Raw genomic sequence first — 15,248 nt, forward strand, 5'->3', positions numbered from 1 at the left:
CTCCATCTCTCCATGTCATCATCTCTGCCTCCATCTCTGGTGTTACTGCTTCTTTGGGTAGGGTCCTGCTCTCCGCTCTTCTCCCTTGATGGTCCCAGAGACCTTAGCTTCTAGACTGCAAAGTCAATCACTCCCCTCCTTTTGCTACAAAACATCTACCTTTACATTTCCAACCCTCACAGTCAGTCCTGATAACAGTTATTCACTATTGTATCATAAGAGACGTATCCTTATCTCCTTTGATCAGCTCTGCCCAGACAGATTGGATACTACTCAGTGGAGATTCTACCTTCCTCCTTGCCCTCTGGATCTAGGCTCCCTCTTGAAAGCTTGTAAGCCAGTTACTTCTTGCCTTTGTAGCCCTCCCTTTTTGGGTAGCCAGTGTCCAAGTGGCCCATCCTTGGTGTATGGAGTGTATGGAGGGGGTGGGAGTGATCCTTGCTGTAAAGATTTGTTCCCTCTTTTGAGCTACTGCATCCATAGGTGTAGGTCAAATCCATCACATTGTATCAGATTACTCTTTTTTTTCCTCTTCTTTCTTCTTCTAGTTGAGCTCTGATCACATCCAGTCATTGAAGCCAGGTCAAGTTGGTATTATCTGCAAGTGTGGGTGTTCTTGTGCATATGGCCTCTCTTTCTTATCAGCTGGATGCTTCAGTCTCCACTCTAGTCCTCTGTGTCTATGTCACTGACTCTGGGCCCAAGAGTCCCCAGGTCTTTCACAAGCTGGCCAACCAGCTCTCCCCCCAGGTTCACACTTCCATGAGCTTTTTGCGTGTATTAGCTTATTTAATTATTTATCGTACTTACCAGGTTAGTTTGTGATTGGACTTTTTAAGATTGTGCAGTTTTTTATGACTACATTTCCTTGAACATTGCTTTCTTCTTCAGCTGTGATGCGGATCCGTCAGCTCTAGCAAAATATGTTTTGGCGTTGGTAAAGAAAGACAAAAGTGAAAAAGAGTTAAAGGCTTTATGTATTGATCAGCTAGATGTATTTCTTCAGAAAGGTAAGATCTTTATTATGACATGGAATCTAATGATAATGAGTAACCTTATAATAATTAGTAATGTTAGCAAATCACTATTATTATAGTTTATGATAATTACTGATAATATCTGTAAGTCATTTCAAATGGAAGCCTTCTGTTTATTTAACATTCTTATACTCTTTAAAAATTGCTAATTTTTTTTCTTATATAGATTAAAAGTATTTTAAAAATGACTGAATGCTTTCTGTACTGCTTAGAAACTTAGAATGTTGTCTAGTACATGTTTCTCAACTTTTGTTCCTTTGTCTTTCTCTAGAAAGCAATAGTATTTGTGTGAGACTCATAGGGTAGTGTTGATAGTGATGACTAGTTATAGTTACAAGAGACTAGTTCAGAGGCCCTAACCATTGTAGCTGCACCACCCTGAAAGCTGACTGAATCAGTAGTAACCATGGCATTTGTCATGGCACATTGATTTGGAACCTACTGGTCTCGTCCTAGTATAACTTACAGAATTGTAAAAATTAAGGTGTATTTTTTTCACAGGAATCTGATGTGTCGAGCTGGAGAGTTATGCCTTAGCAGATGTCTTTTAATTTATGTATTTTTTGTGTTACTTTTAGAGACACAGATATTTGTGGAAAAACTTTTTGATGCTGTGAATACAAAGAGTTACTTACCTCCTCCAGAGCAGCCAACATCAGGAAGCCTAAAGGTAGAATTTTTTCAGCACCAGGAAAAAGATATAAAAAAAGAAGAGGTAAGGATTTTTGTTATACTTTACATGTTCTTTAAATGCATATTAGGAATAATTAAACTGAGTTTTACTTTTTGTTCTGTGTTGGGAATTCCCGAGACTATCCCCAGGTGATGATTCACTATGAGGACTCAGGGTACAGCCTATAATTGTACTCATGGCTCTGATTTATTACAGCAAAAGGATACAAAGCAAAACTAGTAAAGGAAAAGGCATATGGGATGAAGGTCAGGTGGAGGAGAGTGAAGGGAAAACATGCATGCTTCCAGTTGTTATTTTCCGAGTAGAATCACTCAGGATGTGCTTAATGCCCCTAGAAAAGAATTGTGATAAACATGTATGAGATGTTGTCTATCGGGAACTCATTAGAGTCTCTGTACCCTGGGATTTTACTGGGGACTGGTTGCGTAGTTACCGTCTGCCTAGCACATAGCAAAATTTCACACTCTTAGAAGGGAAAAGAAAGTGTTCAGCCTAAAAGATATAAAATCTTTAGTTCAGGCACAGTGAGCCATTCTTACTAGGAAATGGTGGGAACCCACCAAAATCTTAAGTTACCAGATGCCAGTCAAAGACCCTTTTAAGGACAGAAGTCTCTGGCTTATTGATAATTCTTTTCTGTACAATATCACACAGCAGTCCAGTGTATTAACCTATAGTGCCACAATATGTATATATATATGGAATTCTAATGTGCTTGTAGGATAAGCTCTGGTCTGCTAATTGCAAGGTTGGTAGTTCAAAACCACCAGCTGTTCCTTGGAAGACCCTATGCACATGGTTGCTGTGAGTTGAATTGACTCGATGGCAATTATTAGTAATATATTCATCTGTGCTGTAGGATAAGCACTGGACTGGTATAGTTTTATTGTGGAGTGTATCAGCTTTTGATTTAATTATATGTAACAGAAAAAAACAAGACTCTTACAGAGTCTATATATCTGTCTCATCTAATAGCTGTGAGGGTGGGTTTATATTGGGCTAGTAATGGAGTCTTGGTGTAGCGCTGTAGGATATGCACTGGACTGCTAGCCGTAAGGTCGGTGGTTCAAACCCACCAACCACTCCTCAGAAAACTTACACAAGGTTGCTGTGAGTCAGAACTGACTTGTCGGCACCTAACAACAAAAACAACATGGTAGTTCTGGGTCTTAAAGGACCCAGTTGTTTCTTTTTTCTGTTTTACCATCTTTAATGGATATGTCTGGAATTTGGACAGGATAACTAGAATGGAAACAGAAAGGAAGAATGAACAAGTATAAAGTGCACGTATCCAAACTTAAGTTGTCCACCTTGAAAGAACTCTCTTGTTCTTTCTCTTCTTTTGTTTTACCCCTCATTGCTTTCTATATGTAGGCGAAGACAGGAAATAGGGTTTTATATTACATAGCCAATAAGACGGATTCTGTAAGGTAAGGAAGAAAGAGTGGATGTTGTACTAATGTCTGCTTATTCCATTTAGAGATGTATAATAAATTGTCTTTGCCAGTTTATGAAGACTTGATGCCAAGATTTTCTATTACAAATTGCATTTTAATTTTCAAAAAATCTTTATTAAATCATGGGCCCTTGGTTTGAGGAGCAGTCTTAGGCAAATTGATGGTGAAGTCTTAGTCCTACACTTTGTTGTTAGGTGCCATCGAGGCGGTACCAACTCATAGCGACCCTATGCACAGCAGAGTGAAACACTACCCAGTCTTGGGCCAACCTCACAATTGTTGCCACGCTTGAGCCCATTCATGCTGCCACTTTGCCAAGCCATCTCGATGGGGATCTTTCTCTTTTTCTCTGACTCTCCACCTTAACCTAACATGATATCCTTCTCCAGCGACTGATCCCTCCTGACAATATGTCTGAAGTATGAGAGACAAAGTTTGGCCATCCTGGCCTCCAAGGAGCACACTGACTGCACTTCCAACACAGAGCAATAATGCTTCACCAGTTTTTTTTTTTTTTTTTTTACTAATTATAGTTGATATTTATCTCAAATCTTTCAGAACACTCAAAAAAGCTCTATGAAAGTTTTGGTCTGAAAAGCTATAGGTATAGTAAAAGTGTCCTTGGTTATATTAAATGACTGTACTTAATAGACAGATATGCTTTATTGGAATACTTTTAGAAGATAATTTGTTAACACCTTTATTTTCAGTTCTGGTGTGATACTATAGGATAAGCTCTGGACTACAAACTACACGATTAGGAGTTCAAGCCCATCAGCTGCGCCTTAGAAACCCTATACAGGGTTGTTATGAGTCAGAACTGACTTGATGGCACTAACAGCATAGCAATGTATTTAAATATTAATTTAAGCCATTGAAATAGTACTTGACAAGTAATTTGTTGTTGTAAAGTGCCATTGAGTCAGTTCCTAAACTTACTATACACATTTTTCTTGTTTCAGATCACAAAGGACGAAGAGCGAGAAAAGAAGTTTTCTAGAAGGCTAAATCACAGTCCTCCCCAGTCAAGTTCACGATACAGAGAAAATAGGTGACCAGCTCATTTAGTTATTCTCCGTTTATCTATCATTTTATTATGAATTTTGGGTGAAGGTTTATGGAGCAGATCAGTTTCCATTAAACAATTCTAACTCATTTTGTTTCGTGCCATTGATTGGAATTCCCACAATGAAACATTGCTTATCCCACTTCTTGTGTTTACTGCTTCTATTCCTTTTTTTCTAAACTTTCCTGTCTTCTGAACTATTTGTTGTTGTTAAGTATTGTTGAGTTGGTTTTGACCCATAGCGACCCTATATAGGGTTTTCTAGGAGTGACTGGTAAGCTTGAATTGCTGACCTTGTAGTTCAAACTGCTTTGCAGTCCAGCGCATTAACCCACAGTGCCGCCATGGGGCAAATTCTGCCCTTTTGATTTCCAATAGTTGATTGTGCTAATGATTGTTTAACTCCTTAGTATTATTGTTCTTCTCATAGATACCTAATGCTTAACTGAAAATAGAGAGGTGTGGGGGTTATTTCAGTTCCAGGCTTGACGGGTGACTAAGGGTCATAATCTTAGAGGTTCCACCAGTTTGTTTGACCAGTAAGCGTAGTCTTTTATAAGACTCTTAAATTTTGTTCCACATTTTTCTCCCACTCTGTTCGGTACCTTCTAATATGATTCCTTTCAGAGCAGTTGGTAGTGGTAATACCATCTAGTTCTTCTGGTCGTAGAGACTGATCTTTGTGTGGTCCATTAGTCCTTTGGACTAATTGTTTTCCATTTTCTTTTCTCTTGTTTCCTCCAGGCAGGGCTAGACCAACATTTGCACCTTAGATGGCTAGTTATAAGCTTTTATGATCCTAGTTTACCAAAGTAGGATATGGAGCATTTTTTTTGTGGATTATGTTGTGCCAATTGACATTGATGTTCCTGAGAGCCCCCAGGCCCAGTGACTGAGTCCCTCAATGTATTTGGTTACATCTAAGGAGTCCTGCCTGGTGTGGCGTTGTGGGTTAATGCGCCAGACTGCAAAGCTGTTTGAACTGCAAGGTCGGTGGTTCAAGCTCACCAGCTGCTCCTCGGAAATCCTCTACAGGGTCGCTATGGGTCGGAATCAACTCGACGGCATTTAACAACAAAGAAGTTTTCTAATTTTGCATGCTCTACCACATTGAAATACTTCCAGCATGTGTAAATACGTATGTAGAGATAGGCTTTGTCAGACCTTTCTATATATTCATGAAGTCCTGATGTGGTGCTGTAGGATCAGCACTGGACTACTAATCACAAGGTTGGCAGTTCAAACCCACCAGTTGCTCCTTGGAAATCCTAAACAGGGTTCCTGGGAGTCGGAACTTAACTTGGATGGCGTTTAACAACAACATTAATTTATGGGTATTGTCCCATTCTCCTTCCTGCACGTGTCCAGTTTGTGTGTCTATTTATTTATACAGTTGTATTATTGATAATTCTTGTTGCAGGATTGTGTGAGAGTAAAGTCAAAAAGTATTGCTACTAGGGTCCTAGTTTGTTCTAAATAATCACTGGATAATTGCTGACAAGTTCTCTCAGTTATAAACTTGTCTTATTCTTGTTGTTACTTGCTGTCAAGTCAGTTCTGACCTACAGTAACCCTGTGTGGGGTTTCCAAAGAGCATCTGATGGTTTTGAATGATTGACCTTGTGGTTTGCAGTATACTGCTGATTTTACAGCACTGCATCAGGAGTCCCTTAGTCTCATTGGTGGTAGTGGTGGTGATGTGCTGTGGAGTTGGTTCCGACTCATAGTGACCCTGTACAAGGTTTCCGAGGATAGAAATCTTTACTGGAGCAGAAAGCCTCATCTTTCTCCCGTGGAACAGTGGGTAGTTTTGAACTGCTGACCTTGCGGTTCGCAGCCTGATTCGTAAGCACTATACTTCCAGAGCTCCTTTTAGTCTCATTAAGGTGCTTACAAAGAAAGAAAAAAAAAAGTCCAATCTAAACAATGGTAGGATCTGCTGGGCCAGTTAAATTCAAGACAGTGATCAACCCAGAAAGTTAAGGACTTTTTTGTGGTAACAAAGGGGTAATCTTGATAGATTTTCTTGAAAAACACAGGACAATCATGAAAGCTGTGTTGGAGAGAAAAAGTGCAGGAAAATTGTGCAGGGAAATTTTTAAGTCCTGACAATGCACCTGCTCATTCTTTTAAGGTAGCAAGGGCTGTGTAGAAGAGTTTTGCTGGGAACTCTTATACTATTTACCCTACAGCCTTGATTTTGCCACTTAAGACTTTCCTCTTTTTGGTTTCTCAAAACTGAAAGAATATTTAGGAGGAGCTTGAGTTGAATCCTTTGAAGATGCCAAGACTATCATTTTGATGTGCTATAAATCAAAGAGCACAGAATTGTTTGGTGAAGGGTTATTGAGATGGAAACACTGCTTTCAGAAGTGTGTAGACCTAGATGAGATAGCGGAAAACATGAGCTTTACATTCTGATATTTTTGTTTAATAAAGATTTCTGTGGTTTTACAGCAAACTATTTTGACTCATCCTTGTATAATAGTATTTACCTCTGTTGCCTTTAAGTCTCATGTTCTTTGGCAAGTATCCTTTGCCTTTATCTTTTTTTTGACTCCTCCTCCCCTTATTGTATATTGCCTTTCCCATCACCAAAGTTAATATGTAGTCTACCCTCCAGTTTGTGATTTACTTTTTGTTCCTTGCCCTACCCCTGGCAATCATAAGGAACGCTTCTTTTTGTGTGAAAGTCTTTTCTTGACTATTTGTAATAGTGGTTTCTTACAGTGTTTTTGTGATTGATTTACTTCGCTCAGCATAATGTCCTCTAGGTTCAACTCTGTTACGAGTCACAGATTGATCATTATTTAATGTTGTGTAGTATTCCATAGTGTGTATGTACCATAGTCTGTCCATTCATCTGTTGATGGACATTTAGGTTGTTTCTATCTTTGCTGTTGTGAGTAGTGCTACAGTGTTATGTCACTGCTCTTTTAGCTGTAGACGGTATACCTCATAGTGGGATTGCTACATCATGTGCTTCTGCTTTTCTACTTCATAAAGAAAAAGACTTGGATTGTCTTTTTGTTCACTCTTCAGCTGTCTTTTGTATAGCGACAATTAAGGTCTACCTTTTTTTCTTTGATAAGAACATGTCTGATTTGTGTATGTCTGATTGTTAGTTGCTGGAGATTTAGAACAGAGCATAACATACAGTAACTACTCAATAAATACTGGTTTTTATAAATTCCAGTGGCTTTTTTTTTTTTTTAAGAAAGTGGATTTTTTATTGCTGTTTTTATAGTTGCCAGTTTAGCTAGCAGAACAGACACATCAATTAAACAGTTTCTACATGTTGTGCAATTCTCTGACATTATGTTCTTCAAGTTGTACAGCCCTTTGCACCCACCTTTTCTGAAGTTATTCCTCCTCCATTTACATGAACTCGGCTGCCTCCAAGTTTCCTATCTAATCTTTCGAGTTACTGTTGTCAGTTTAATCAAAAATTAATAGCTCTTAATCAGAGCATTGTTGTTAAGTGCTGTCGAGTCAGTTCTGACCCATAGTGACCTGGATAGGGTTACTAAGGAGCGTCTGGTGAACTTGAACTACTGACCTTGAGGTTCAAACCGACATTGCAGTCCAGTGCATTAATGCACAGCGCCACATCAGGACTCCTTTCTTTACTATGTTGTTGTTGTAAGTGCTGTCAAGTTGGTTCTGACCCATAGTGACCTTATACAGAGTTTCTGAGGAGGGAGCGACTGACTGGTGAGCGTGAACCGCCAACCTTGCAATTCAAATGGCTTTGCAGTCTGATGCATTAATCCATAGCACCACACCAGAACTTTACTGTAGTTAAGCTAAATTGTTTGATTTTGAGAAGATTTCGGAGGCTAATTTTAGTTTTAAGGTTTAAAGGTTATCTCAGGGATTCATCAAGCCTCCATAGCTCCAGAAAGTCTAAAATCCTTGAAAATGTGAGATTTTGTTCTGTTTTAGTGGAGTTTTAATTTGAGATACCCCCTTTTCTCTCCTTTTTTTGGTCTGAAGATTCATTCCATTTGATATGAATGTGTTTTCCTGCAAAAGCTTTGGAAACATTCATGAGTACAGTGTTATATGATACCCGTGTAATTGAGAATATTAAGTACAACATAATATGTGAGCATATCTAGCTACTATATCTAGGCCTATGTGTACAGATGCCTAGATAAGCACTGAACCGAAATGTTGGTTTGAACCTCAAGGTCAGTGGTGCATACTCCCCAGTTAGCTCCTCAGAAACCCTATTCAGGGTTGCTTTGAGTCAAAACTGATTTGATGACACTTAACAGTAACAACAACTACAAGTGTTAATACCAAGTTTTTGTTTTATTTTAAGAGGATTTTGGTGTACGTAAACAGATAATACTCAATTTTTTCACTGGTTTGAGCAATTCCTGTGTTAGTTTTCTGGTGATTGGATGAAAAATTTTGATATTAAAGAATTTTCTGTAAGTTTTGCATGTAATTTGAGTGCTTTTCTGTATCAATTTTTACATCATATAAAAGTGATCATATGTTTTCTTTAGAAGTCGTGATGAGAGGAAGAAAGATGATCGTTCTCGCAAAAGAGATTATGATCGAAATCCTCCTCGAAGAGATTCATACAGAGACCGGTACAATAGAAGACGGGGAAGGAGTCGCAGCTACAGCAGGAGTCGGAGTCGAAGTTGGAGTAAAGAGAGACTGCGTGACAGGGATAGAGATAGGAGCAGGACTAGAAGCAGAAGCAGAACCCGAAGTAGAGGTAAATAGTACATTGTTTTTGTTGTTACATGCCATCCAGTGGGCTTGGACCCATAGCAGCCCAATGCACAATAGAAAGAAACACTGCCTGGTCCTGGACCAATCTCACGATTGTTACACTTGAGCCCACTGATGCTTCTTCCACTGTGCCAGTCCATGTCACTGGGGGGTCTCCCTCTTTTTTGCTGACCCCCACTCTATTGAACATGATGTCATTCTCCAGGGACTGGTCCCTCTTGATAATATGACCAAAGTATGAGAGTCAAAGTCTACATATCTATTTATTTTAGAGAGCCCAGTGGTTCTTTAGGATAAGTACTGGTTGGCGGTTTGAGCCCACCAACTTTTCCACTGGAAAAGATGAGGCTTTCTGCTCCTGCGAAAATTTACAGCCTCGGAAACTATACAGGTTTGCTGTGAGTCAGAAGCAGCTTGATGACTCTTTAACAGCAACAACAGGTATGTTTTGGTTAACATTCTTTTATTGTGAAAAAAGTACTTATTTTGAATTTTAGTTTTTAAACTTTAGTTAATGCTACTTTTATATTTTTTAAACATAATTTTGTTGTCCAAGTGAATGTTTTTTAAAAAGAAACTACGTTTTGCATAAATTAAAACCACAATGAATTACTACTACATATTAATTAGATAGCTAAAATTTAGAAGTTGGACAATTTCAAGTGTTGATGAGGTTGTTGGTGACCTGAACTCTCTAGAAAACAGTTGGACAGTACTTTAAAACGTTAAATGCAATATGATGCAGCTATTCCACTCCTAAGTGTTTGTGTTTACCCAAGAGAAATGGAAGCATATGTGCACACAAAACTTTCACAAAAATGTTCATGTAAGTTTAGCAATAATAAGTAATGAACTGCTGATAATATGCAACAATATGGATGAATCTCCCAAAAATTATGTTGTGAAAGAAGTCTTACAAAACAGCAAATATGTATAAAAGTTGTAGAAAATGCAAGCTGTCTATAGTGATAGAAAACTTGTCAGTGGTTGCTGAAATGGAGTAAAGGAGAGATGGATTATAAAAGGACACAGAAGCTATGGATGAAGAATATGCTCATTGTCTTGATTGTGGTGATGATTTCATAGGTGTAGATATAGATCAAGACTCATTAGATTTGTACACCTCAGAATTGTGCAGATTATTGCATGAGTCACACCTCAAAGTATAAAAAAGATTAAAAACCTTTCAGATGATTATATTCACAAAAGAGTATCTACCATGCATATATTTTCTTCTAATACTACGTATAATTAAAAAGACAGTGTTAGTGGCCTGTAAAACAGCCAAAACATCTTTGCATAAAACAGTTTTACCCAGTCTTTGATTTTTCTTCTATTGCAACCTTATCGTACCTGTACATTGAGGCCTTAGAAAATATTATGTTGGACCTCAGTGTTAAGTCCTATACTTCTCTGGTACTCTATATCTTAAAGTTTTTGATTCAGGCATACTTTCGTAGGCCCCTCTGCATACTGTTTCACTTGAGTTACCATCTTAATACTGTTTCTCCTTTCTTGGGATTGTATCTAGACTAGTTAGTCTCCTTGTTAATGTTTAATATGAACTTTTTATCTTCCTGTTCTGATTATCCCTTGTCATGTGGTGTTGCAGGTTAATGTGCTGCCCTGCAAGGTTGGTTTGCACCACAAATTTGGTGGTTCAAGCTCACCAGCTGCTCTTCAGAAACCCTATACAGGGTCGCTGTGAGTCAGAACCAACTAGATAGCACTTAACACCAACAAAATCCTCAATAAGTAGTGTTGAATGCAAAAGGTTCTAATATGGTATTTAGAATGGTGGCAACTAAATGTTCATCAAAGGAACAATAGCCATAGTTTAACTTGTATGTTTTGTTTTGTGGGCTGAAATCATTATTCATACTAAGATTGTGATGAAGAAAGTTAAAAAAACCTCTTGCTTTTATCTGTCAACAGAACGCCAGTAAAAAAAACAAAAAACTCACTAAGTTCAGCAATTTTATGCTTGATTATCTGTGTAAGTTGGTCATATTGAATAGAAGTAACTTATCTGGAAATACTACGTATTAATTAAACAATTTTGAAAGAAAACGGATGTACCAAAATGTGAAAGTTTCTCTGTTTTACTAAACATAACTATGTTTTAGAAATGGGACTTGATGATGTTTTATGCAATGTAGTTTTAATTCATTTATATTTTGTTGCAGAAAGAGATCTAGTAAAAGGACCTAAGTACGACTTGGATCGAACAGATCCATTAGAGAATAATTATACTCCAGTCTCTTCGGTACCTAACATTTCATCTGGCCACTACCCTGTACCTACTTTGAGCAGCACTATTACAGTAATTGCGCCTACTCATCATGGTAATAATACTACCGAAAGCTGGTCTGAATTTCATGAAGATCAGGTGGACCATAACTCTTATGTAAGACCACCAATGCCAAAGAAACGATGTAGAGACTATGATGGTAAGTCTTTTAATTGTGCCATGAAGTATTAATCCCTTTAGGAATTAACATTATTGAAACCTATAGTTACTACTGACTATGGAATATCAGTGTTAAGATAGTTTATTTGTATGCCATTCTTCATATACTACTGGTATTTAACAAACAGGAGTACTGATGTGGTTCTGTGGTAGGTTAATGCACTGGACTGCAAAGTCAGTATGAACTGCAAGGTTGGTGGTTCAAGCTCACTAGTGGCTTCTCAGAAACCCAATACATGGTTGGTATGGGTCGGTACTGACTCAGCGGCACTTAACGACAATTAACAACATACACCAAGCAAGAATAAATAACCTACTATTTGACTTAATTTGGTGATAACATTTTTTTTTTTGGTGTTCATGCTATAGACATGTCTTTCTTTACTGATATGCTGCTGTTGTGTTGTTAAGTGCTGTTGAATTAGCAACCCTGTGTGACATTTCTGAGGAGCGACTGGTTAGTTTCAACCACCAGACTTGAAGATCAAACTGACCTTGAGGTCGAGTGTTTATCCTAAGGTGCCACACTAGGACTCTCTTAACTGATGTGGTGGTGGTGTGCTGTGGAGTTGATTTCAACTCATAACAACTCTGCATAGATTGTCCGAGACTGTAAATCTTTACAGGACTAGAAAGCCTCATCTTTCTGTTACAGAACAGCTGGTAGTTTTGAACTGCTGACTTTGAGGTTAGCAGCCTGACTTGTAACTACTGTGCTATATTGATAAAGTGCTTACTGTTAAATACTGATTAGTATTTTATATTACTAGACTTAAGTGGCCCTTGTGAAATGGTTAATTACACTTGTCCAGCATTTAAAATATTCGTATTTAAAAATTTTTGTTAACTTACAGAAAATTTAAATGTTCAGTAATTTTTATGTAATTTCCTATTATTCTCTACAGAAAAGGGTTTTTGTATGAGAGGAGACATGTGCCCGTTTGATCATGGTAGCGATCCAGTAGTTGTAGAAGACGTGAATCTTCCTGGTATGCTGCCTTTCCCCGCACAGCCTCCTGTTGTTGAAGGACCACCTCCTCCTGGACTCCCTCCACCTCCACCAATTCTTACACCACCACCTGTGAATCTTAGACCTCCAGTACCACCTCCAGGTCCATTACCACCTAGTCTCCCACCTGTCACAGGTAAATAAATAAGTTTATGTGCCTGTTTTTAGTGTTTATCCATTCATAGTTTTTAAAATATATATTGAGTTAATGAGTTTGATGCTTGCTTTTGTTGAAGAATCTTAAATAAATCCTATAAGATGCCTAGAATATTATGAAATATTATAAATATTATAATAACTAGAAATATTATGAGCATGATGCTCCTATTTGCAGTACTCTTAATTTTGTTGGCTCTACAAATCAGTTACTATACTTGGGAGTGGCCCTGTATTATATTCAGCCCTGACAAATCCCAGTGCCTGCAAGCCTTTGTAGTTTAAGGCAAACCTATTTTGGAATACATTGAAAGGATATTTTACCTAGAAAAATAATATAGCTGTAAGAGCTTAATGTTTGTGTATGTGATTGATTGATAAATGAAGATGCTATGTTTGAATGTACAATAACGTATTTTATTTGTTTGCTTTCAGATGATATTTCTTATTCTTTGGTTTTGACAGGACCACCCCCTCCACTTCCTCCTCTGCAGCCATCTGGCATGGACGCTCCCCCAAACTCTGTGACCAGTTCAGTTCCTACTGTAGTAACAACTGGCATTCATCACCAGCCTCCTCCCGCTCCACCCTCTCTTTTTACTGCAGGTGCAGTTTTGGCCCTTTCAATATTAATAATGTGATAAGAGTTTTAAATGAAGAATTAGAAAATGTCTGAGGAGAGTATTCTATCAGTTTAAGTTTCATATTGTTATGTAGAACAAAATTGTGTGTATACATGATGACTATACATTAAATGAAGTTTGTGATTAGGATTTAAAAAAGACTTTCTTTTTAATGCAACATTTTTCTAGTTTTATAATACTAAGTTTTCTTTTTAGTTACTACATCCTGTACCAATTACATGTTGTATATGAGGTGGCTTCAAGAAGTATATGGACAATTTGATTTAAAAGTGAATTTTTCCATAAACTTTCTTGAAGGTAGCATTAGTGGTTATGAGTTGTGCTGCTAATCTCATGGTCAGCAGTTCGAAACTACCAGCAGTTCTGCAGGAGAAAGATGAGGCTTTCTGTTCCCATAAAGATTTACAGCCTCAGAAACCCTGTAGAGGGTCACTGTGAGTTGGAACCGACTGCACGGCATATGACCACCACCACCGTGTATTAGGTGGCACTATAGGATAAGCACTGGATTGCAAGGTCAGTGTGAATCACATGGTCAGCAGCTCAAACTGACCAGCCACTCCTCGGAAATCCTATACAGAATGCTGTGAATTAGAACAGACTCAGTGGCACTTAACATAGTATTGGTAAATGATAAGCACTGGACCGGTAACCACATTGTCGGCAATTCAAACCCAGTAGCCACTCAGGGAAACCCTATACAGTTTCCCTGTGAGTTGAAACTGAGTTGACAGTACACAACAATAATAGTATTAGTACTAATATATTAACATAATTTATTTTTTCAGTTAAGAGTATGGAAAAGTACCTAGGTGGAGTTTTATAATTGTTTTTTAATTACAGTTTTTGTATTACCAGATACATATGACACAGATGGCTACAATCCTGAAGCCCCAAGCATAACAAATACTTCCAGACCTATGTATAGGCACAGAGTGCATGCACAAAGACCCAACTTGATAGGACTGACATCAGGGGATATGGATTTGCCACCCAGAGGTACTATGATTAATCTTTTCTTACTATGTTTATTAATATAATGTAGTAAAGTATTTCTGAAATCCTATGTTTACTGGGGCTAGGTAAGAAATTGTGATTGTTTATTTTCTGAACCTTTGGTCTCCCATAAAAGGATTATAATTTATTGTATCATCCAAAGGGAAAGGAGTTATTCAAAAGTACATATTCTCTCAGGTAGTGTGTTTTTTTTTAATCATTTAGTCTTGTATAGTTTAAACTCCTGAAAATAATAATTTAATTCCTAAAGATCAATTCGTTCCTAGTTTTTAATGAAGTCAGCTGTACAAACCTGTGTTTGACACATGAAAGTAAGTTACAAAGTATTGCTGCTAGGGTCAGTTTACACATGCACAGGTTTATTCCAAAGAAAGTGTGTTTAAACGTGTCTCTGCAGTAAGTAGATGACTACAGACAAGTTTTCTTAGTAATATAATTTGTCTTAGTCTCGTTGAGGTGTCTTCAAAAAAAGGATGGTTTTTTGTCAGTGGTATTGAATTTTTACCAAAATGCAAATGGACATATTATGGGAATGCTATTCTGCATAAAATAATTTTAAATGTTTTAAGGAAACTCAGGAAGACCTCAGAGATGATCCAGGAGAGAGATAAACTAAGAAATTGTGGCTATAGTCCACAAACTGGTGGAAGAAGAATGTAGAAGTACCATTGATGTTATAGCTACTGAAATTGGAATTTTGACTGATTCAGCATTTTTTATTTAAGTTTACATCTTGGCCTTTGTTGTGCATAGATCAGATAGTTCTAAGAGCTGATAATTCAAAGCTAGTGGAATTGATTTTATGGAACAAGTCATAACCAAGTAAGAAAATTGAACAGTGCATTGGTGAAAAAAAAGCCAGGGGCCAGGAAAGTTGAACTAAGGAATTATTTTTCTAGCATGACAAATGTACCTTTTCATTCTTTGAAGGTGGCATGAAACATTT

At 37.6% G+C, this 15,248-nt stretch overlaps 1 protein-coding gene across 5 annotated transcripts in view; it reads left to right on the forward strand.

The window, feature by feature from the left end:
- Positions 1–15,248, forward strand: part of RBM26 (RNA binding motif protein 26) — a 112,356-nt gene that overhangs the window by 48,757 nt on the left and 48,351 nt on the right. For 3 of the 5 annotated variants that reach the window (XM_006832017.1, XM_006832018.1, XM_006832016.1), the window contains exons 2-9: positions 892–1,010; positions 1,616–1,752; positions 4,151–4,239; positions 8,772–8,989; positions 11,193–11,456; positions 12,382–12,621; positions 13,107–13,247; positions 14,144–14,284. In XM_006832017.1, coding sequence (XP_006832080.1) covers positions 892–1,010; positions 1,616–1,752; positions 4,151–4,239; positions 8,772–8,989; positions 11,193–11,456; positions 12,382–12,621; positions 13,107–13,247; positions 14,144–14,284 — 1,349 coding nt within the window. Of the gene's footprint in view, positions 1–891; positions 1,011–1,615; positions 1,753–4,150; positions 4,240–8,771; positions 8,990–11,192; positions 11,457–12,381; positions 12,622–13,106; positions 13,248–14,128; positions 14,285–15,248 lie in introns of all 5 variants that reach the window. The other 2 variants (XM_006832015.1, XM_006832014.1) reach the window with 1 other exon arrangement.

This window comes from Chrysochloris asiatica, unplaced genomic scaffold (assembly GCF_000296735.1).
Source record: "Chrysochloris asiatica unplaced genomic scaffold, ChrAsi1.0 scaffold00005, whole genome shotgun sequence".
In the NCBI taxonomy this organism is placed as follows: domain Eukaryota; kingdom Metazoa; phylum Chordata; class Mammalia; order Afrosoricida; family Chrysochloridae; genus Chrysochloris; species Chrysochloris asiatica.